The sequence below is a fragment of the Sorex fumeus genome, unplaced genomic scaffold (genome assembly GCF_029834395.1).
Source record: "Sorex fumeus unplaced genomic scaffold, SorFum_2.1 ptg000072l, whole genome shotgun sequence".
Classification (NCBI taxonomy): Eukaryota; Metazoa; Chordata; class Mammalia; order Eulipotyphla; family Soricidae; genus Sorex; species Sorex fumeus.
Genome location: NW_026606129.1, coordinates 15,480,795 through 15,506,200, shown reverse-complemented (window position 1 = coordinate 15,506,200; position 25,406 = coordinate 15,480,795). Strand labels below are relative to the sequence as shown.

General features: G+C 41.8%; 1 protein-coding gene across 4 annotated transcripts in view; it reads right to left on the bottom strand.

The window, feature by feature from the left end:
- CPNE4 (copine 4) overlaps nt 1-25,406 on the bottom strand; it is a 523,974-nt gene that overhangs the window by 356,419 nt on the left and 142,149 nt on the right. For all 4 annotated transcript variants that reach the window (XM_056129315.1, XM_056129317.1, XM_056129318.1 and 1 more), the window contains exon 2: nt 19,490-19,670. In XM_056129315.1, the coding sequence (XP_055985290.1) occupies nt 19,490-19,670 (181 nt within the window). The remainder of the gene's footprint in view (nt 1-19,489; nt 19,671-25,406) is intronic.

Below are 25,406 nucleotides of genomic sequence, written 5' to 3'. Positions count from 1 at the left end.
CAACTGTGCAGACAATTAACAAAACTTATTCAATTGCAAACGGGTTGGAGAGATGGTACAAGAGGTAAGGCACTTATCTTGCATACAGTCAACCCTAATTCAGTCTCCAGTAATACAAATGATCTCCTAAGCACTGCCAGGAGTCATACTTGGGCACAGAACCAGAGGGTAGGAGGGGAAGGAAGGAAGGAAGGAAGGGAGGGAGGGAGGGAGGGAGGGAGGGAGGGAAGGAGGGAGGGAAGAAGGGAGGGAGGGAGGGAGGGCCTGTTGGTAAACAGGAGAAAGTGGATTAGGAGAGATAAATGTATCTAACTTTGAATTTCATTGTGTGAACTGAAAAGGCAAAATCAAAAAAGTGGTCACAGCTTCAGCACCCAGAAATTTCCCTAGCAGCCTCCAGACGCACCAGATCTACTATTGTCTCTAGATAGGGGACTCATTTTATTGTATTCATTTTCAGTCCTCAGAAAATTGAGGATGAAACAGTCCATCATTATTTCAAAGACATTTATTAAAAACTGACATATGTCCAATAATCATAACTCTGACTGATCCCAATTTTGGTCCATCGGGCACTATATAAAGTGATCTAAATGTACTGATGGGATCATTCAGTCTTCAAAATGGCCCTCAAAACATAGGTGTCACAAAGACACCCATTTTGTGGGTGGGAAAACTGAGACACAGCAGACTCATTTGCACAAACCCAATGGCTAGGTTATACCTGGACTCTAGACTCCATAGTCTGACATTGGATCACAAGGCCACACCCCATCAGGAACCTTCAGAGGTTAAGCTAAAACTATATGAATTAAGTTTGAGGAGGCAATTTCAAGTATCCCTCAAAATTCATTTAAAACTTGATACAACCGTCTAAAATGTACCCTTCAATTTTAATATATTCAATTTATAGCCAAGTGGCATTACATAGGTTTCTTTTACCTCCCCAAGGCCAGACATGCTCAGATATGCAGCCTCATGGGGAAAATGGGTCACTGGAGACAACTGGATCTGAGTTTTAGCCCAGACACCAGAGCTCACTTATATTGTGGCCATGGACAGGTACTTCTCTGTGAGTGACAGCTTTCTTGTCTGCACAATGGGTGAGCACAATCCTAATCTTGCAACACTGCCAGGAGGATCATGGGTCTACTTAAAGACTGAGGAGACAGGGCTCCATAAACTCTCAGTTAAGGTGTCTATTTCCCAAAGAGGTGCAGGTCAGTGAAGAACAGAGATGGCCCAGTTTCCAAAGTGGGACAGTCTGGACTCCATTTGCAAGGGCTTCTCCACTCACCACAGTGTGAACCCCGAATTAGATACTTAATTAATTAAGCCTTTTGTATATCTCTATCAAAGAGAGACTCAGAGCCCTATTTGTAGGGTTATTTTGATGCTTTGATTTGGTGTCACCAGGAAAGAGCTTCAGAGGTTACCCCCTCCACATACCATGTAACTATACTCAGCATACTTCAGAGCCATGATGAATAAGACACCACCACAATTTCAAAAGAAATAAGATGAACTGAAATGACAGTAGAAAGAAGCTTTTCTTAAGGAGAGCAGAAACCATAGTGAGTCTTGTCCTTTGCTGACACAGCTGCCTAAGGAAGAAAATATCTCCTTGATGCTATTGAGAACACACACACACACACACAGAGAGAGAGAGAGAGAGAGAGAGAGAGAGAGAGAGAGGCTGAAGACTCTCTCCACTTTCTTGACCGATGATTCCAACTCTCTCTGACTCTTCATGGTGCTCCAAGCATGCAGTAAAAATCCACAGCAACTGCGGTTCTGTGTGAGGATGTCCAGAATACGTCTCTCTAGTTCTCCACTTCATAATGGCACCATCTCTGCTGGAAGCTCCACATTGCTCCTCCAGCTGATAAATCCCCTTCAGGGTACACACAGGAACTAATAGTTTGAGATTCCTGCTCCAAGGATTTTTGCTACTTGGCAGCCCAGAAACTCCCATCTTTTGGGACTCTGCTCTCTGACACAAGGGCATCCCCTATTGTGGCAGTAATGTTAAGAAAGCTACTTAGTCACCGGTGAAGCAACCCAGCCATCCTTTCCCTAAGTACATCACTCACAGAACTGACATCAGACAGCTAGTCAGGAATCTATGAAGTGGCCTGGGACAGAAGGGAGGACCCAGCATGCAGTTTCAGTGTGTTCTTTTGTTTTCTATTAGTGCTGGGGTAAAAGTTCCAGTATCAACAGAACTGGAATTTCTCTTCCTTTTATCTTTCAAGCAAAGCAATTCTTTTTTTTTTGGGGGGGGGGGGGTGTTCTTTTATTTATTTATTTATTTATTTATTTATTGCTTTTTGGGTCACACCCAGAGATGCTCAGAGGTTACTCCTGGCTTTGCACTCAGGAATTACTCCTGGTGGTGGTCGAGGGACCATAGAGGATGCTGGAAATCGAACCCAGATTGGCTGTACACAAGGCAAACACCCTACCCGCTAGAGCGATAGCACAGTGGGTAGGGTGTTTGCCTTGCACGCAGCCAGCCCGACCGAGCCAGGTTCGATTCCTCCGCCCCTCTCGGAGAGCCGGGCAAGGTACCGAGAGTATCTCACCCGAACAGCAAAGCCTGTCAAGCTCCCTGTGACGTATTCGATATGCCAATGCAGTAACAAGTCTCAAAATAGAGACGTTACTGGGCCCACTGGTAGAAAGCATTATCAAAGTTTCTTCCCAAATGGGAGTTGGATGTGAAACTGCAGTGAAAACTTTGTGAACAAGCAGGGAAACTATTTTTTTTTTTATCATTCATCATGCTAGGTGTTAGCTGCCAGAACACCACAAGTCAGCAAAGTGTGGTGTTCCAGAAAGAAGATGCTTGCAGGTGAAATCCAGAGGGATTTCTTTAATTATCGTCATTTTCATTTTCAGCTTGCATCTGTGTCCACCACTGAGAAGTTAGGTATGGTGCAGAGACCCAACCACAGGCACAGGTGTGTACTCTATGCCCCCAAACTGTGGACCACATACCCCTGTGGAGTCATGGAACTGAATGTGGGGGTCTCAAAAAGCCTAGCAACAGAAAAGGGTTTCTCAATAAGTAGAAGCCAAAAATTAATCAGGGGGGAACCCCTAGATAACAAATATGAAATGTTCATGGTAGTGATTACCTGTGTGCATTTCTTAGGCAATAAGGTCATGAGTGGGTCACTGTCACTGTCACTGTCCTTCCATTGTTCATTGGTTTGCTTGAGCAGGCCCAGTAACATCTCTATTGTGACACTTGTTACTGTGTTTGGCATATCGAATACGGGCAGCTTGCCAGGCTTTGCCTTGCGGGTGAGATACTCTCAGTAGCTTGCTGGGCTCTCCGAGAGGGGCGGAGGAATCGAACCTGGCTCGGTCGGGCTAGCTGTGTGCAAGGCAAACGCCCTACCCACTGTGCTATTGCTCCAGCCCATAAGTGGGAAATATATTTTTATTGAATCACCATGAGATACAGTTACAAAGCTTTCATGTTGGAGTTTCAGTCATACAATGATCAAACACCAATCCCTCTACCAGTGCACATTTTCCATCAACAATGTCCCCAGTATCCCCTGTCCCCATCCTATCCCACCCCCTGCCTCTATGGCAGAAAATTTCCCCCATACACTTTCTCTACTTTGGGCCATTATGATTTTCAATATAGATACTGAAAGGCTATCACGTTTGGTCCTTTATCTACTTTCAGCGCACATCTCCCACCCTGAACAATTCCTCCAACCATCATTGACTTAGTGATCCCTTCTCTATTCCAGATGCCTTCTCCCCCAGCTCATGAGGCACACTTCCAATTATGGAGCAATATTCCTGGCCTTTGTGTCTACTGTCATTGGGTATCAGTCTCATATTATGTCAATGAGTGGAAAATATTTAAGAAGCCCAAGTCCAACTCAAACACCACCAGGGGTGAATGGAGTATGGAAAGAAGCAGCTTGATTGACAGAAAGCTCAGGGATAAACTATGGGTCTGGCAGCTGCTAATATTTTCTGCGGCGTCGCTGCACAAGGACCATAGGTTCCATGTTGCCAGATAGGTTTTTTTTTTTTAAAAAAAAAAAAGAAACATGAATCTGGAGCTATATGAAAATACAAGTAAGATTTGGGAAGGGGAATTCTCAGTGCATTCATGAGGCAGTTCAGGCCTCTCCCTGGGGGATTCACAATCAAGTAGACGTGCAGTTTAATAAAAACTTCCAAGGATTTGGAGTGGGTTGGGTGCTGTGGTATTATGCGTTACCTAGGCTGCCAGAGGAATACTTGTGTATCTCCAGACTTGCATTCAGCAATGCTTATGTGATTTTGTGGTACCGGGGATCAAACCTTGCTTGTCAGTGTGCAAGGCATGTGCTTTATCCTCTGTACTATCTCTCCAGCCTAAGGATCTTTAAATTTGGGAAGAATATAAAACTCAGGTCAAAGGAATATGTCTGGAATCTAGGAAGAAGTACTCAGGTCCTAGTTCCAAACCTCTGGGTCAGTGGAGAGAGCACAGGCTTTGGAATCAAATTCTAGTTTAACTGTTTACTAGTTGTGCACCTCAGAATAATTTATTATTGTACTAACCTTACTCAGATATTAACATCTACATGTGGGGCATTTGTAAAGATTAGAAAAGATATTGGTACAGGGCTGGAGCAATAGCACAGCGGGTAGGGCGTTCGCCTTACAAGCGGCCAACATGGCCAACCCGAGTTCGAGTCCTCCGCCCCTCTCGGAGAGCCCGGCAAGCTACCGAGAGTATTCGATATGCCAGACACAGTAACAACAAAGTCTCCAATGGAGACGTTACTTGGCCCGCTCGAGCAAATCGACGATCAACGGGAGGGCCTTTACCTTTACCTTTACCTTATTGGTACAATGATGGCTGTATAGCTGGTAATACCACAACAAGAAGACTACTTTAATTCATTACCTCAATGTCCATATAGTCTGACTCATTTTGATAAACTCCAGCAACAGAAAATTTCTTATCTTGAACTTATATGGAGATGAAACTCCTATTTGAGGACTTTATCCTCCTGGCTCAATACACAGAATTGGGTGACTTCTAATTCAAGGGTAAAATCTTCCAGAAACGCTTAGCCAAGAAGGACCAGCTGAACAAGTTCACAGTCTACTTCTTAGAGATTGAGCAAATACACCATTGTGGACACACACTGCCCTTTCTGTGCTGTTCACCAGATTCTAGATCATATGTCAACCAAACCCTACATTAGGGCAGACAGTGAATGGGGAGAGAAGATGGGAATGTGTGGTGAATATATAGGATAGGGGCTGATTTTCCATATACACCTGGAGAAGATCTACACACTGCTAATTCAAGAGAAGGAAGAGACTGAAGCCAGGATTTTGTATCAAATCCTCTTTTTCCAAGATAAGGTAGCCATCTGAGCATCCAGTATCCTTTCTCTGAGGTGGATGAGTTCTTAACCTGGACTCTGAAGTCTTTGAGGACACCTACCAAGTATTTTCTTGAGTATCCGATTCATGCTGTGGTTAATTTCAAGCTTTCGAATGAAGTTCCAGTGAAATAATGTAAGTAGATGAGATTTTGTGAATATAAAATGTGCTATATGAATAAATCATCACTACAAACAATAGTGATCTTGCATTAGAGGGCAGTGATAATTGGTGTGTTTGATATAACCACAATAATTATTATAATTATTATTATCAAAAAATCTACCAATGTGTATGATTCATCATAACTTATTTTCATATGGAAATGATCCAACGATAATTCATCTTAGAGCTTCCTATGGAGGAGTTTAATAGCTGCAAATTAAAATTAAATGGCATAAAAATGATTGGAGCAATATCCTAGTAGTGTAGGGAATAACTTGGCTTTTTTCCAATGAAAACAAGTATTCTGCCATGTTTAGGATCTCTGCCAAGGGCTATGACAACAAGAGTTTAGCTTTGCTTTATGAAGAACATCCAGTGTGCTCAGGGAACAGAGCACATTCTCCAGGAAACTGAACAAAATGCTTTAGTTCACAGGACTCATCCCATTAGATTCCTGAGAAGTGATAATTTATCCCACTTGGACATAATGTTTAGTTCCGGAAGTTAGTGAACACATCAATATTCCCCACAAGGGAGGTGGAAATTATTTCCACTCTTTATAGAAGGAGGAAATATATTCTGAATGATTGCTACACTGAAGTGTCCCACTCACTTGTCACCATTACTGGCCACCAGTAGGAGCAGGGGTGATCTTTAAAAATAATTCTGAATTAGGAGAAAGAAGTAGTAGGTCTGAAGTCTGAATTAGGAGAAAGAAATGGTAGGCATATAATTTGGAATTCATCCCCAGTACCAATTTTCCTCTTCTTTTCTGATGTTTACAATCATGATCATTTAAATTTAAATGCAGATTTAAATTGGAAGGATCACCCAATTAAAATGCCCTCTTCACTAAGTCAATGATGATTGCTCGGGCTGGAAGATGTGTGTTAAAAGTAGACAAAGGACCAAACATGATGGCCTCTCAATATCTGTACTACAAACCCTAATGCCTGAAAGTAGAGAGAGAGTAAGAAGGGAAGTGCCTGCCACAGAGGCAGGGAGTGGGTGGGATAGCACTGGTGGAGGGATACTGGGGACATTGGTGCTGGGAAATTTACACCGGTAGAAGGATGGGTGTTTGATCATTGTATGACTGAAACTCAATCATTAAAGTTTAGTCACTGTATCTCACAGTGATTCAATTAAAATCAACTAAAAATTATTAAATAAATAAAATACCCTCTTGGAATAGAACAGCGGGTAGGCAATTACCTTACATGCAGCTGACCCTAGATTGATTCTTGGCATCCCATATGGTCCCCTAAGCCCTGCCAGGAATAATTTCTGAGTACAGTGAACTAGGAGAAATTCTTGGACATTGCTGGGTGTGACCCAAAAAGCAATTAAACAAACTAATAAATAAGTAAGTAAGTAAAATGACCCTCATGTCCATATTCCTGGAAGGAAACAAGGTATATTCTCTGCCTCTTCAGCCTTCTAACTGGATGGCCTGCCAAAAGTATGTCTGTTATGATTTCAGAACAATGGCTTCTAATATTTAAAAAAATACATATTTATCTTTACCAACACTCAGCAGTGTCAACAGCACAGAAGGTCAGAATGTAGGTCTTTCTGAGACGGAAAATCAGGCTTACAGTTTTACAGTCCACTATAGAAATCAGGTGTTCTCTCCCACTGCTAACAGTCTAGAGTCATTAAAAGAGAAAACAGTTCTCCTTTCACATGGGCAAGCATCTAAGGATAGTTAGCACTATTAGAGTAGTAAACTGATCTGAAACAGGGACCTCATCCTGCCATAATTCCATTAGAGAAGCACAATCCAACACTCACAACCATTAAAAAAATGAAAGATGAAGCTCTACTTACAGATTTCCTTCCCTGCCCCAAAACATTTCAGTTTTACAATCTCTCTGTCCTCTTCACCACAACCTCCCCCCCCACCCCACCACATACACACACACACACACACACACACACACACGCACACACAAATTTCTCTAGCGCATCAAAATAATCTGAAACTGCACTGGTTAAAATTTACCCTTATATCAATCAAAATTAAAGAATTAAAACATTCAGCCTTCCAATAATATTTTGCAGCTTTCAACGATCAGTAAGACACTGGTGGCTGGCCATTCTCTTATGTGCAGCACAGGAACACTGACATCATTGCCAGGAGTTCTCCTGGACAATGTTGATCTAGATAAAATTTCTCTTTAGTCAAATAAATTTTGGTGTTAATAGTTTACAACTTTTAGTATCACTTCCCAATATTCCTAATTTTTATTGAATGTAACAACATTTCATTATAATACTGCATATGTTTCAGGTCTTCATAACTACAAATCTTAGGTGGAATAAGTTCACCACTAAAAGTCAATTCTATCCTCCACTATTTAATTGATACCTTTAACCCGACCTTCCATGTTGCTTCTCCCCTGCCCCTCCAGTAGCCAATAATTTGGTTTAAGAGTTCATTCTTGTCTTGGTTTTATTCTCTATGTACCATATCTGATTGAAATCATAGCATACTTATCTTTACAATATGACTTATTTCATTAAGCACGATGCCTATATCCATCTATTTTATTGTACATGGAAGAAATTATTGGCAGGGGTCAGCAAGGACACTTGGCCATGCTTAGGGCTTACTCTGGCGCTGTGTTCAGTAATTACTCCTGGCAGTGCTTGGATAATTATATGAACTGCTGGGGATCAGACTGGTTCATCCATGTGCAAGTCAAATGCTTTAAACCCTATACTACTATGCCTCTGGTCCCAATTTTATCATTTTAAAACTCTAAGTTCCATTGTGCAGCATTCATACCACATTTAAAAAAAATAAGTATTTTTTAATTGAATCACGGTGAGATACAGTTATAACGCTTTAGTGATCGGGTTTCAGTCATACAATGTTCTAGCACCCATCCCTCCACCAGTGTACATTTCCCATCACCAGTATCCCTCATATCCCTCCTGCCACACCCCCCTCCAACCTACCTCAATGACAGGCACTTTTTCAAATCCAATCATCAGAGGGCAAGCATTAAGGTGATTTCCAACTCTTTTATAAAATTTTCTCTGAAATATCAGCTTGTCTTGCTTTTCACTCTCTCAACCTGACATCTCCTTCACAATCTTCTCATTATGAAAATTAGCTTAAACTCTTAGTTGTGTGTCTCTTCGTGAAATGTAAATTTTGCCCTTGAAAAGGGCACCCAGGTCAGTGACCCAAGCAGCACGCATTTTCTTCTACGAGGCTTTCTCCAAATTCTGTAGCTCTGTGCAGAGAACTTTCTCTAGAAATACAAATGTGTTTTATGTCCATGGGGTTCAGGGTCGGAAAAGTGCACAAATAAAACATCCCACTGCTTGATCTGTGTCTTCCAGTCTCCACCAGAAAAAGCAGCAATAGCTACATGGTTTAAAAAGATTGTCAGGTGTGTCTAGTTCTAGCACAGGTTTGTTTCTACCTTGAAGAAGAGGACGAACTTGTTCAACTATTGCCCAAAATGTGGATGTGAAGAAAACCTAAATATGAGTTCCTTGATGCCTGATGGATGCCTCTATGCCACAGTGAGTTATCAGGTCAGAGTGCTAGGCACTTCCCTCGCTGGTCTCAACTGCATCATTCTGTGATTTTTCCCTGAAAATCTAATCTTGCCAACTAGATTCCAGTCAGCTTTTGCCAAAGGAAGGCACTGACAGGGGAACTTAGAGCAACAGGGAGAAAATGCCATGGTCCTCTTCTGTCCCTTCCATGCAGCATTTCTTCCTATTTGCATTATCTCCCCTAACTTTCCATTGCCCACTAGATCTAAAGCCCTCCTTCATTGCATCCAACTTCTGCTAGGCCATTCTGGCAATATCATCCCCTCCTTTGGTCTGCTTATCCAGCAGCATGCCAGCACCTGTTTAACAAACAGCTCTCCAGGAAGAAAGAAAGGAAAAGAAAGGATGGAGGAGAGAGGAGAGATACAGTTCGATATGTTTGCCAATGTCTGTGGTATAAAACACACATGTTTTTAAAGTCTCTGACTATTTAAACCATCGACTGGGTCCAGCACACTTCCACCCTCAAAGCAAAGTAGCAGGTTCCTATTGTTAGTATTTGGGTTTCCTTAAAATCTTATTAAGTTCCTCTGTACTCTCAAGTCCTTTATTTCTAATTACCTGAGTTAAATATTTTCCATTAACTAGCTTGACTAGATTCTGCTTTCACCACTCTGTTTTAAAATTTATATTGTTAAGAATGTATATTGGGGCTGGAGTCATAGTACAGCAGGAAGGGCACTTGTATACTACTGACCCAAGTTCTACCCCCAGCACCCTATATGGTCCCCTGAGTCCACCAGGAGTGATCCCTGAGTATAGAATTAGGAGTAAGCCCTGAGCACCTCTGGGTGTGCCCCTCCCAAAACAACAAAAACAACAAAAACATGACTACAACATACTAGAGAAGGGAATTTCCAAGTGCTAGAATATAAATCAGCCATATGCTATCAAATGATGGAGGTCTAACTGGCATTTTTTTAGAGCGAACTTTTTAAATGAAGGAATCTGTGAAACAATTTATATAGTATCATGATATTCTCATCTCACCCTGAACTAGTAACAAAAAAAATTATGAGCTGTATTCAGACCACACTTTGAAGAACACTGTAACTAGAAACTTTGTGAAAGTAATCTGGTAGTATGCACCAAAAGTCCTCTAATTAATCTGTCCTTTGTGACAGAGACACTCCTAGAAATTCATTCAAAATGAAGACTAGAAGACCTCTCATGTGTGCGGTCTTGGGTTTGATCTCTGGATTACAAAACAAAACAATAAAATAAATGGGGGAGAGATTATTCACAAAAGATGCTCATGGCAGTATGATTTCAAGTAGAATACTTTCAGAGGGACATCAAGATTTGAAAATAGAAAAATGATTAAATAAATCCATTTGGATAAGATATTACACAGTTTTTAAAATTGAAATTATCGATAGAGCAGCATGGAGAAAAGCAGATATGACAAGCCAATAAAATCAGGAGAGAAAATTTTACATGTGTAATAAGAATAATCTAAAAGGATGGATGACAGGGGGTCTGGGGAGATAGTACAGGGATACGGGTGGAAGTCTTGCATGTTCCTGGTTTGATATCTGTCAACTCCAAGAATTGTGGGTTGTGACCCTGGAAGTTCCTGCACACTGTGGAGTTCCCCAAACATCTCTGGTGTGGTCCTGGTGGTCCCTGACACTGCAGAGTCTGAGCAACACCGAATCCCTAGCCCTAGCCCTAGCCCTGAGCTACTGGGATAGTTGACCAAGTACCTTCAGGAATGGGCCCTGTGGCTCCTGAGTACTGCTTGGGAGACCAAAAACACAAATATAAAAAAGAAAAAAATACAATACGAATACCAGAAAGTAATGACCAAAGAGAAATACATCTAAATAATGATCGAATCATTCAAAGTGAGTCTCAGTAGTTGCTTTTCCTCGAACTTTCTGAGTTCCTTCTTTATGATATAGGCTTTCCATTAGTTTTATTAATGAAAAAATAATGGCCCATAATCATTGCAAATATTTGGAGGGAGTGGGGAAAGGATTACACATCAAGAAGCCTGGGCTCCTTTATCCTTACAATATTAGTTCTGGAGAAGCCCAGGGTATCTTAAGATACCTATCTGTCCTTCAGCCCCCTGTCTCCACCCCTTGCATGCTGCCTCCTAGCTGGTATTACACCTGCTCTTCTCTCTTCAACAAAGTCATTTCCAGAATAACCTGGGCTTCCACCCCTCTGTGAGGAAGCAACAGCACCATCTCTGGGTTCTCATGAGCTTCCTTTCTACAGGATGGAAGACTCTGCTCCAGAGGCTGAGAGATGTAAGGTGCCTTGAAGAGTTTGTCTTAGGAGACCAAAGCAGTTTCACTTAGCATGAATTCAACCCCCTTATCCAAGTTCCATCAAGGGGCTGGTACCAGATTAGGCCAAGAATTGCTCCCTCTGCTGAAACCCTGATTCCTCTCTAGGTGCGCCCACCTCTGACCAACTCTGTAAGAGCCTTGCTGACTTAGACAAGGTACCTGGAACAAAAGCAATGACAGAGAGCGCAACCAAAGACATAAAAGGCAATCCTCCTGCTTATACAATTTGTTTCAACTTTAAAATATACAAACAAGGGGCCAGATAGTACAGCAGTTATGGCGCATACGTTACAAAAGCCCAACACCATTTCAATCCTCAGTACTACAGGGTTCTCTGAGAACCACCAAGTGTAGCCATGGAGATCCCCAGGCACTTGCAGAGTGATACAGGGAATCCCTTGCATCACAGGCCCAAGAAGTATCAAATTCTCAGTTGGTCAAGAATCAGCAGACCATGCTCCAGAGTTTCCTACTCACTGCTTAGGACCTGTCCCCCCCCCCTCAAAAATAATAATATAAAACAAACAAGCAAAACAGCAGTGTAGAATTCGATCTAAAGTATTGCCATAGAAGACTACCCTCATGGCCCAAGAAGTGCACAAAGCACTACAATGCGCTCAGATAATAATGAGCCCAGGTATAAATATTAAATGCGTGACTAGCAAATTGAAGGAGTTTTAGCAAATCCTTAACCTTTGTGCCTTATTTTCCTCTTGATATTATTGTAAAGATGAGATAAACTAATTTAATATGTCAAGTAACTAAAAACCATGGCTTACAGCCCCTGGTAAACACCTGATAAAGCTCAATTAATATAACATTGAGTTCCCACTCCAAAATCCAAATGCTGTGCGATGTGGTCACCAGCTGGGAGCCCTCTCTGTGGACTGCCCCCAGTGCCTCTTTGTCAACTATGAGCAGTATGCAAGGAAATTACTGACCAAATGGAGCACAGTAAAAAACCAAACACCGTTATGGCTTTTGCTAGAGCTTTGCTCACCACAGATCTGAGAGGCAATAGTTCAATAGGCATGACAATAAATAAATTATTCTGAAAATAAATTTGAGCAAAAATTTCAAGTTATATCTCATAAAAGCAGAGCCCATGAGTCTTGGGAGAATGACTGATGGCATTGTCACTGCAATCACACATTCTAGTCACCCTGCAGATGGCCATGTGCAAAGAGTACGTGCTACAAACATTCTACACAGGAGAGGATACTTCACACGTAAAGACGGTGGGGGGCAGCGGGAACCCCAGGCCCCAGCGTGCGCCAAGCTCCGGAGAGGCGCGCACAGCAGCCCACCGGCCCCCGATCCAGGTGGGTTGGAGGACTCCAGCGGAGCCCCGCCCCTGACCCCGCCGCCCAAGGAGCGAGCCCCGCCGGAGGACAGCGCGGATCCCAGGATCCTGGGAGGGAGTGGCCTGGGACTGGCTAGGGGCGTGGCCTCTAAGAAGGGGCGTGGCCTCCTAAAGTGGGCGTGGCCTGCTTCCAGGCGGGCCGCCGCTTATGCGGCCGCAGGTATATCACTCACTCCAAGCAAGTTGGACCTTCATCCTTTCATCCTTTTCATCGACTTGTTACCTAATACCAACCAAAATTTCTCACCTCTTCTACTACAATTCAACAAAATCCCACTCGCCTACTCCATTTCCAACAAAAGTTCTGTTTGAAAATAGCTATACAAGCTCAGTAGTAAATAGCAACTCCTCCAAAAGTTTCACTCAATGTCAGTTATAAAACAAAGAATAACGCCTGATTGAGAAGAAAGTCAGACTCAGAAAGGTAGAAGAGGCGCATCTAGCAGCAACAAAGCTGAACGGCTCCTGGCAGTCTCTCCTCACTCAACCAGAACAGTAGCAGCGAGTGTGAAGGACCAAACCACACTGGTCACAATGGTAAAGCAACGCAAAAGTCCACCAAACTTTCTTATTCACGAGGCTAGCCCAGAAGACACCAACAGTACTATAGCGTTAGACAACCTCTCTGACAAGGAATTCAGAATGGAGCTACTCAGGATGCTTAGGGAACTAAAAGAAACAATGGAAACCAATGCCAATAAAAGACAAGAGGATTTGAAGGCAGAAATGAGGAAAATGCAATCGGAAATGTCGGACCTGAAAAATTTGGTAGCCGAATTGAAAACCACAGTGGAAGGCCTCAGCAGCAGAGTAACAGCGGCTGAGAACAGAATCAGTGAGCTCGAAGATCAAGTTCAGAGTCTTGTCAGAAAAGAGCAGAAAATGGAAAAGAGACTCACAGTTCGAGAACAGATGACAAGAGAAGATCGTGATGAAGCCAAGAGGGGTAACATAAGAATTATTGGAGTCCCAGAGGGACGGGAAGAAAACCTTGATGAAGAAGAAACTGTCAAAGAAATCGTTGCTACAACATTTCCAGAGCTGAAGAAAACTTGTGACCACATCCAGGAGACCCGAAGGGTACCGGCTAGAAGAAATCTGAATAAAAATACCCCAAGACACATCCTGATCAAAATGACCAAAACTTTAGACAGAGACAAAATTCTGAAAGCAGCAAGATCGAAGAAAGAAATCTCTTACAAAGGAGCATCCTTAAAATTCACAGCTGATTTTTCTGATGAAATCCTCAGGGCCCAAAAACAGTGGTGGGACATAGTGAAAAAACTCAATGAAATAAATGCTTCTCCAAAAATACTTTACCAGCGAGACTCTCATTCATAATAGAAGGAACAACACACAGTTTCACAGACAAACAACAGCTCAGGAACTTCATAGACTCAAAACCATGGTTACAAGTACAACTAAATGGGCTACTTTAAGGCAAGACAGGCCTCTCAAATACACCAAATTTCAACGGAACAATGGGACAAAATCCCATAACAATAATCTCTCTCAATGTCAATGGGCTAAACGCACCAATTAAAAGACATAGAGTGGCAGGATGGATTAGAAAATTGAACCCAACATTCTGCTGCCTGCAAGAAACACATCTCAATAGTCAAAGCAAACACAGACTCAGAGTCAAAGGCTGCAAAACAATCCTACAGGCAAACAGCTCCCAGAAAAAAGCTGGGGTAGCTATCCTAATATCAGACTACATCGATTTCAGAGTGAAGAAGGTCATAAGAGACAGTGAAGGCCATTTCCTATTGACCAAAGGATCTGTACAACAGAAAGAACTTACAATAATAAATGTATATGCACCTAATGAGAGAGCAGCAAAGTACTTAAAACAATTACTCATAGATTTGGAAAAAGACATCGATAGCAACACAATACTAGTGGGAGACTTCAACACCGCTTTGTCACCTCTTGATAGATCAACCAGACTCAAGCTTAACAAGGACATACTTCATCTGAGGGAAACAATGGAAGAAAGGGACTTAGTAGATATATACAGGACACTTCATCCACAAAAAGCTGAATACACATTCTTCTCAAGCGTACATGGAACATTCTCCAACATAGACCACATGCTGAGCCACAAAACATGCCTCCATAAAATTAAGAAGGTAGAGATTATATCAACAATCTTCTCAGACCATAATGCGCTGAAATTAGAAGTAAATCACACACAAAAACAGAAAACTAAATTAAACACATGGAAATTAAACAGTGCGCTATTAAACAACGAGTGGCTTAGACAGGAAATTAAAGAGGAAATCAAAAGATTTCTAGAAACGAATGAAAATGAGGACACGAATTACCAAAACTTATGGGACACAGCAAAAGCGGTCTTAAGAGGAAAGTTTATAGCTCTACAAGCATTCCTCAGAAAGGAGGAGCGAGCCCACATAAATAAACTAACCTCACAGCTTAAGAATTTGGAGAAGGACCAACAAAAGGAGCACAACCCGAACAGGAGGAAGGAAATAATAAAACTCAGAGTAGAGATTAACGAGATGGAAACCCAGAAAACAATCCGAAAGATCAATGAAACCAAGAGTTCTTTGAGAAAATTAACAAAATCGATAAGCCCCTAGCAAAACTCACAAAGAAAGGGAGAGAGAAAACCCTAATAAACTGAATCAGAAATGAAAAGGGGGCCATTACAACAGAAACCACAGAAATTCAGAGGATCCTCAGGGAGTACTTTGAGAAGCTTTATGCCACGGAACATCAAAACCTCGAGGAAATGGATAAATTCCTAGACTCCTACAGACTCCCAAGGCTGAACCAAGAAGATCTGGAATACCTGAACAGACCTATCACCATCAAGGAAATTGAAATGGTAATAAAAAGTCTCCCCAAGCACAAAAGCCCTGGCCCAGATGGATTCACCAGTGAATTCTTCCAAATCTTTAAAGAAGACTTACTCCCAATCCTCTTTAAGCTTTTCCATGAAATTGAAATATCAAATACACTTCCGAACAGTTTCTATGAAGCAAATATCACACTGATACCAAAAGCAGACAGAGATAACACAAAGAAAGAGAACTACAGGCCGATATCCCTGATGAACACAGATGCAAAGATCCTCAACAAACTACTAGCAAATAGAATCCAACTACTCATCAAAAAGATCATACACCATGACCAAGTAGGATTCATCCCAGGGATGCAAGGATGGTTTAACATTCGGAAATCAATCAACATAATCCATCATATCAACAAAAGAAAAGATAAAAAGTATATGATCATATCAATAGATGCAGAGAAAGCATTTGACAAGATCCAGCACCCCTTTATGATGAAAAACCTAGCCAAAATGGGTATAGAGGGGACTTCCTCAGCATAGTTAAAGCCATCTACCATAAGCCTACAGCAAGCATCATCCTCAATGGGGAAAAACTGAGAGCCTTCCCTCTAAGATCAGGGACGAGACAAGGATGCCCACTCTCTCCACTTCTGTTCAATATAGTACTGGAAGTACTTGCAATAGCAATTAGACAAGAAAAAGATATTAAGGGCATTCAGGTAGGAAAGGAAGAAATCAAGCTCTAACTATTCGCAGATGATATGATACTATACTTAGAGAACCCAATAACCTCCACCAAAAAACTCCTAGAAACAATAGACTTGTATAGTAAAGTTGCAGGCTATAAAATCAATACCCAAAAGTACATGGCTTTCCTATTCGCAAACAGTGAGAGAGAGGAAAGCTATATGAAAAAATCAATCCCGTTCACAATTGTGCCCCAGAAAATCAAGTACCTAGGAATCAGCTTAACTAAGGAAGTAAAGGACCTGTACAAAGAAAACTACAAAACGCTACTTCAGGAAATAAAAGAGGACATGAGGAAATGAAAAAACATCCCATGCTCATGGGTCGGGAGACTTAACATTGTCAAAATGGCAATACTACCGAAAGCACTGTACAAATTCAATGCAATTCCTATAAGGATACCCATGACATTCTTCAAAGAAATGGAGCAAACACTCCTGAAATTTATATGCAACAATAAACCCCCACAAATAGCTAAAGCAATTCTTGGGAAAAAGAAAATGGGAGGAATCAACCTCCCTAACTTCAAACTTTACTACAAAGCGGTAATAATCAAAACAGCATGGTACTGGAACAAAGGCAGAACTGCAGACCAATGGAACAGAGTTGAATACACTGACATCTCCCCTCAATCATATGATCATCTAATCTTTGATAAAGGTGCAAGAAATGTGAAGTAGAGTAAGGAAAGCCTCTTTAACAAATTGTGCTGGCATCACTGGATGGCTACATGCAAAAAAATGGGCTCAGAACTCTGCCTAACACCATGTACAAAGGTACGATCAAAATGGATTAAAGACCTCAACATCAGACCAGAAACCATAAGATACATTGAAGACAAAGTTGGCAAAACCCTCCATGACATTGAGGCTAATGGTATTTTCAAAGATGACACACCACTGGCTGAGCAAGTGAAAACAGAGATAGATAAATGGGACTATCTTAAACTAAGAAGCTTCTGCACCTCCAAAGAAATGGTGACCAAAATACAAAGACAGTCTACAGAATGGGAAAGAATATTCGCCGAATACACATCTGACAAGGGGTTGATATCAAGGATATACAAAATACTGGTTGAACTCCACAAGAAGAAAACATCCAACCCCATCAAAAAATGGGGCAATGAAATGAACAGAAACTTTCTCAAAGAAGAAATCCGAATGGCAAAAAAGCACATGAGAAAATGCTCTACATCATTAATCATCAGGGAGATGCAGATCAAAACCACAATGAGATACCATCTCACACCTCAGAGACTGGCCCACATTCAAAAGAACAAAAGCAACCGTTGCTGGCGTGGATGTGGCGAGAAAGGGGCACTCCTTCACTGTTGGTGGGAATGCCGACTGGTTCAGCCCTTTTGGAAAACAGTATGGACGTCTCTCAAAAAATTAGAAATTGAGCTCCCATTTGACCCAGCGATACCACTCCTGGGAATATATCCCAGAGAGGCAAAAATGTGTAGCCGAAGTGACATCTGCACTTGTTTGTTCATTGCAGCACTCTTTACAGTAGCCAGAAACTGGAAGAGACCTGAGTGCCCAAGAACAGATGACTGGTTAAAGAAACTTTGGTACATCTACACAATGGAGTACTATGTAGCTCTTAGAAAAGATGAAGTCATGAACTTTACATACAAGTGGTACAATATGGAAAGTATCATGCTAAGCGAAATGAGTCAGAAAGAGAGGGATAGACATAGAAAGATTGCATTCATCTGGGGGATATAAAGTAACAAAATGTGAGATTAATACCCAAGAATAGCTGAGATCAACATCAGGAGAATTACTCCATAACTTAGAGGCCAGCCGGGTATTCTAGGGGAAAGGACAATTCAAATAGAAAGGGGAACACCAAGTGGAGGATGTTTGGAGGATCCTCCCAGGAGGGGAGATGCAGGTTGAAAGTAGACTGGACTGAACATGTTCGCCACTCAATGCCTCTTTTGCTGATCACAACACCCAAAAGGAGAGAGAGAACAAAAGGGAATGCCCTGCCACAGTGGCGGGGGGGATGGGGGGATAGGGGATGAGGGGGAGGGATATCATCCTGGTGGTGGAAAATGGGCACTGGTGGAGGGATGGGTATTTGATCGTGGTATGACCGAGATCCAAGCACAAAAATTTGTAAATCTACAACTGTACCTCATGGTGTTTCACTAATAATAATAAAAAAAAAAAGACGGTGGGGGTATCTGAATGTGCTTTTGACAGTTAAAACTCTCTCAAGGCTTGGAGGTTCATTTCATTTCCACTTCTGCCATCCAAATCTCCTTACCATTGATCCACCTAAAATCTCTCTGGTCAGTGTTCACTCTTCTACAATGCCCAATGAACTCCAATTGAGACATCGTCCATATCCAGCTCAGCTTTTTCCACCATGGATCTTGGAAGGAGTCACTCCTTGGTAATGGGTTACATTACCACTGGTTAGCACTCTGCCTTGCCCTGGAACTCGTGGCAATGAGACTGACAACTGTCCCCAGAACCCATGTTTCTGCACCGGTCTATAAGACATCCTGAGTCAGCATTCACCTTTTTGTCTGAACATCTGAACAGCTATTTCTCTCCCAACCCCCCCAAAACTTAGTCTTGCAAAGCTGCCAATTCCCAAATCCTAATGTATTCTAATATGAAATCTGACCCGGCCTTCTTAACACATACAGCTAATTTTTTGAGTGTGAGCTTTCCCACCTCAACCCATCCTGGGGCTTGAGTGTGTTAGGCTCATCTTTGCTTCACGATGTGTAATCCTTTCCCTAGTCCCTCCAAATATTTGCAATGATTGTGGGCCATTTTTTTCCATTAATAAAACTTCTCCTTTGACCGAGCATGAGACCAGGGACACACTCTGAACATTTTTCAGTAATTAATTAAAAACACCCTAGAAGTGTTAGGCTCCAGAATAAAAGGGGGATGGCAAAACACACACACACACACACACACACACACACACACGCACACATCCAATAACCACATAAAAGCATCATAGTACAAAAGGAAGATTTCTCTGAGTCTTGAAATCACCATGTGAAGATGAAAGATACCATGTATTGCTAGCCAAGCCTCGAGGCCTGCTTCGAGACATTTCATTGGACTTGCCTACCTCAAACCACTGTCCATGGGATTGCATCTTGAGGATGACACAGGGATCAGGCTTCGAAAGGGCATCTCTGTCTGAAATGCCTTTGCAGGCGACACGCAGTTCCACTTTAGTCAGGCAGGGGCTGTTAAAAATCCCCAGGGTATTGGCAGCCGACTCATAGATGTTGCTCATCTTCTTCATTCTGTTTTAGACAAGAAAGAGAGAGTGGGAAACATGCCAATCACCACAATATTTGTCAAAGGAGAAACCTCCCCAATCATTCTTCAGGAAACTGTTCTGCACACTTTCAAACACTGAATATATTTATTTTCTCACTTGTACCCCAGGGACACAATCCCAGTGAGAAAAAAGCCTCTCCCCTGCCAAAACTGAAACAAATACCTTTAAAAAAAAAAAGGAAACCAAACAGGTGCTGGTATCCTCAGTTCAAAACACTGTTTTCCTATTTGATTTGCATACATTTGCATAGTAAAACTTCCAGTCTGTGAAATGAAATTAATGAATTAGTGCAACAGACTGCAAACTGTAATCTACTGTAATCTAGTTCCATATTATGAAGAATACCTAAAAATCCAGCTCTCCTTTCGAGTCTGGGGGACACCAGAGAAATAGATCATCCTACAGAAAGAAACAATGCAAACTTTCCTGCCCCAAATCCCATTCCACCTTCTTAATATGGTGTCTGCAAACCAGCTCCAAAAGCAATGTCCCAAAGCTTATTTTCAGCCCTGGACATTTTTTCCCCTTCCCCACCCTCATTCCTTCTGGTCACAGAGAATTCAGAACCAAAATGGCGAAAAGGAAAAATGAAAAGCACAAAGCCTCTGAATGTCCAGGTGAACAACAATCATAAGACAACATGGAAGGTCCCACCTGTTTTCAAATGGAACGCTTTCCACACTGCAGAATTCCTGGGTAAGTTACAAGGATCCTCAGAGACCTCCCATTACATGTTCCTTCCCTAAGACATCAGAAGGATCTCTTAAGCACAATCTTTATTAGCCTTGTCCTGAAAATTTGTTTCCTTGTGAATTCCTTAGAAAGAATGGCAATGATTTCCCCAACTACGCACAGCACTGATATACAGTGGTACAAGTTCTTTATCTATAATATGAGAAATAATCCCTTCCTCTTCCTTCCATCACAAATATTTCATGTGATCTCCTTGGCATGGTACCTGAAACTACAAAAAGTACAAGCATAGTGTGCTACTACTTCTACCAGATGGTACATGCACTTTGAACACACACACATAGATGCACACACACACATGCACACACATACATGCGCACACACACATGCACACACACACACAATGGTCTCTCTAACCTTATAACTTCATGTCCAAGTTGAATCATCCCAATCTGATGGTACCACTCCCTTATGACAGATGTCACTGGAATTTTCTATCCTAATGTTCTCTATTCTGCTTTTCATTCTTCTTTCATTTCTTTTCTCTCTCCCCTTTTCCCTTCCTCCCATCTTCCCCTTCTATTTCTTTGTCTCTTCCACCTTTCCTTACTCCTTTCCTTTCTTCCTCCCTTCCTTTCCAACCCAAGATCATCCTTTATATATAGTAGAGAAAAATTGCACTGAATATGAGAATGGTATGCTCTCTGGACAGGAATGGATATACTCTGGCCCTTGTATTAAAGATGGCCTACCATCTGCTCTAGTAACTAAAGTATTACTGGAAGATGGATATGTTAATCCATTAATATGTTATGTATGGCTGCTGTCAATCCCAGCAACAGGTGCAAGGCTCAGTTTCACTGGCTCTAGAATTTGCTTTAATGAGGTGACATATTGTTGGGTCCCTGCAGCAAGCAGCCTTACCAGAGTGGCTCCTTTCTCATCCACTTTCAAGAGCCACCGACTCCTTTCTCTGGAACACAAACTGCTTCTACAGAACGAGGAAGCTTTAGGGCTCAGCTTTCATTGAGATGGTTACTGGCAAAAAGACAGTGCCAAGGATCTGTTTACATCCTTTTATGTTCAAATCTGGTTCCTCCACTCTAATCTGTAATCCTGAGCAGGACCATGAATCTCTTTCAGTTACACCCCTCTTAAGCAGATGATGAAAAGTGGATTAGCCTATAGCCAGAAATAGGGTAAACACTTCAAAATTGGGATTGCTGTTATCTCACTACTTCATTGAATTAAAACATTTTTCCATTATCGACCAGAATGACTATAAAATCCCAGATACAATTTTAAGGTATAGGGGTTAGTAGTAAACCCCTTAAAATCATTGTCTTTACCTCCTACGTAATCAGAATATACCAGTCTCTACATAAAAGCAGTAACCTCTCAAATCAGTAGTTTGTTTGAGGTTCTACACACATTAGGTGATAATTATCACATTTAAAAATAAATATTGATACAGCCGAAGAGAAGGGCCACATGAAGGGCTGGCTCCACAGCCCCCGGAGAAAAAACCAGGTTCCAAAAAGAGCCAAGATCATCGGGAAGTCCCAGATGGGGTAGGTGCCGCATCCCGCCTCCCCCAGATGGAACCCTGGTGACCAGAAGCCTCTACAAGCATAACTCGAGTATGTGGGAACTAGGACTTTTCCTCCAAACCACGTGGCCGCTCAACTGCGCGACATCTCTCTATATACAAAGTGATCAATGGGAAGTAAATCACCCAACGTTTCTCCCTGAAAATCAGAGTTAAGTTTGGAGCACGGTCACAGCCCCAGAAACACAAGGGCTTAATGCAGAACCCAGCAGCTTGGAGCAGAAAAGTGAACGAACTATGTGTTAATCCAGGCCATCATGTCTGCCCGGAGGGGAAAGGGTGTTGCCCCATTCGCCCTCTCCTCTCTGGAAAGAAAGATGGCGGCCGCATGGGAGCCTTGTGAACAGCAGGTATGAGCCGGGGGTGTGGGGGCGACTAAAACCTCATGGGAAGGGGGGCGTTTCGGTCCGCCCTTCACGCCCTACCGAGGTCACCAGTTGCCCCCCACGAGGGGCTCTCTGGCACGGCCACAACTCCAGAGCACAGAAACCAATTTCTTATTTATCTGACTTTCAGTAGAAATACTTCCAGGGTTAATAAGTAAAATAGCAGAAATCCAAAACCAACATTTAATTCTTGAACCCAGCTGTAGAAAGCAAATCAGTTCACAATGCTTTTTCAGCATGTCTGATTGGGGGGGGGGGGTAAACTCTAAATAATAGTGGTGAATCTTTTATTGAAACAATGAATCTAATCAAAGCAGATAGAGTGCTAACTAGAATTCATCTACCTCACAGGGACTGGGAGGGGTGGGGGGTGGGGTTTGATTGGGGTTCTTCATGGTAAAAAATAAGTACTGGTAAAGGGAAATGTGTTTGATATTTGCATGACTGAGACCTAAACCTGAAAGCTTTGTAACTTTTCCCACAGTGATTCAATAAATAAATAAATTAAATAAATAAATAAATAAATAAATAAAAATATTTTAGTGGGAGCAGCAGGGACCTCATGGGAAGGGGGGCGTAATGGGCCATCCTTCACACCCGACCAAGGTCGCCAGCTGCCCCCCACGAGCGGCTCTCCGGCACGGCCACGACTCCAGAGCACAGAAACCAATCTCTTAACTATCTAACTTTTAATAGAAATTCTTACAGGGTTAATAAGTAAAATAGCAGAAATCCAAAACTGCGCGGCCGCTATCACAGCCGCATGACATCATTTTATTCTTAAACCAAGTTGTAGAAAGCAAATCATTTCACAACGCTGTTTCAGCATGTCTGATTGGGGGGGGTCGTAAACTCTAAACAATAATTGTGCATCTTCTATCGAAACAATGTATCTAGTCAAAGTAGATAGAGTATTAACTAGAACTAATCTGCCTCACAGGAATTGGGAGGGGTGGGAGGTGGGGTTCTATTGGGGTTCGCGGTTAAAAATAAGTATTGGTAAAGGGAAATGTGTTTGATATTTACATGACTGAGACCTAAACCCGAAAGCTCTGTAACTTTTCCCACAGTGATGCAATAAAGAAATAAATTATAAAATAAATAAATAAATAAATAAATGTTTTAATATGTATTTTTCATATACAAATCAATATATACTAAATGTATGCACAGCATGTGATTTTTATATTAGTTGATGATTAAATACCTTATACATGAATAAAAAATAAACCTGGTTACATGTTCAGGGAAAATATTTTTACCAATGAGTATCATGCTGCATCACTGTCATCCCATTGTTCATTGATTTACTCGAGCAGGCACCAGTAATGTCTCCATTTGTCCCAGCCCGATATTTTAGCAGCCTGTCCTTACTCGTCTTTCCCAATGATTTGAGGCTCTTTCAGGGTCAGAGGAATGAGAACTGTTATAGTTACTGGTTTTGGCATATTGAATACGCCACGAAGAGCTTGCCAGGCTCTGCCCGTGCAGGTGAGATATTCTCAGTAGCTTGCCGGAATCTCCGAGAGACATATATATGCATATATGCATATACGAATGAGGTATATGACTCATAAATTGTATGAATCATTCTAATAGATAATTCTCAGCATGGAAGAATTTTTAACTAGAAAAATAGATCAGAAAATAATAAAGTTCAGTTCAATATAGCAGCTGGACTGAAGGACTAAAGCAGAAAGAACTGTCTATCTGAGATTGTTATATTGGTTATTGGCTATTTTTTCCTTGCTGATGGACTCTATTCACCTTAAGGAACCTCTAATTCCTGCCAGCTCATTGGTTTGTTATTTTACTGTTGCTATAAACTGAAGGTCCATGCCCCAACCCTACCACTAAACCCACATTTTGAAATAGTAACCCCCCAGGACGTAATGTTATCCATTGGTGAGGTATCTGGGAGGTCACATTAGTTAAGGGTAATGGTATCAATCGACGAGGTATCTGGAAGGTGATTATGCCATAAGAGGGGAATCATCACGAATGGCACTGGAGCTCTTACGAAAGAATCCCATAGACTCCTGCAGATAGTTTCACCTTATACAAACACAGTGAAAAGGGTGTGACCCAGAAGTGGGTGCTCAAATGAACACGCTGACCTTGGATCTACAGTTATCAGAACTTTGAGAAATAAATTTCTATGACACAAATCACAAAGTCTATGGTACTCTGGCAGCCTAAATGGAGTAAGATAACTATTAGAGTGAAATAGAAGTATGCAGATGCAGGTAAGGAATGGGGGATAATCTATTTCTTCCTCAGATATTTATTTCTGCATTGACCAAGTCCCCACATAACTTGTAAATTGTCAGACACCTTTGTCCCCACAGTTCCAGGTCTCCCTGAGCTTTGGTAATACTATTTCTTTTGCCCCATCAGGCTTATGAGTCAGAATAGTTTCCTGAAAGTCTTCAGTTGGGCATCTTAGAAGCAGAGCCTGAAGGAAGGATTCAGATGCCCTCTTTCAATTAGTTCAACTAAGCAGATTATCAAGTGAAAGTGAGGGGAAAGGGAGGTTGTCTCCTTAGGAGTCCAGCCTCAGTGTAATTCTAAGGAAAGTTCTAGAACATGAGTTACTGGGCCCGCTTGAGCAAATCGATGAACAACGGGAGGGCCTTCCTTAATCAACAGAGCCAAAATCCAGTTTGTTGCCAAGAATAGAATCACCCTAGATAGATCAGCATAAGTGAACAAAAATAGGGAAGTGATTTACCGACAGAGACTATCATGACCACTGTAGATTACAGTGATTTCATGCCCTTGAAATAGCTCTATCTTCTTGATAGTGGGTGGGACCTAAAATTTTTGTACAACAAAAAAAATTAGGGAAAAATTAATGAGGTGTCATTTCTGTGCTCATACTGCATAAGAGAATCAGCAGCAGATAGTGCCACCATCTTGCTAAGATACACCCTCTTTGCTGGCTTTGTACCAAAGTGGACATGTGGGAGAAACAAGGAACTGAAGTCAATGACAGCCAAAAGTGGAGGAA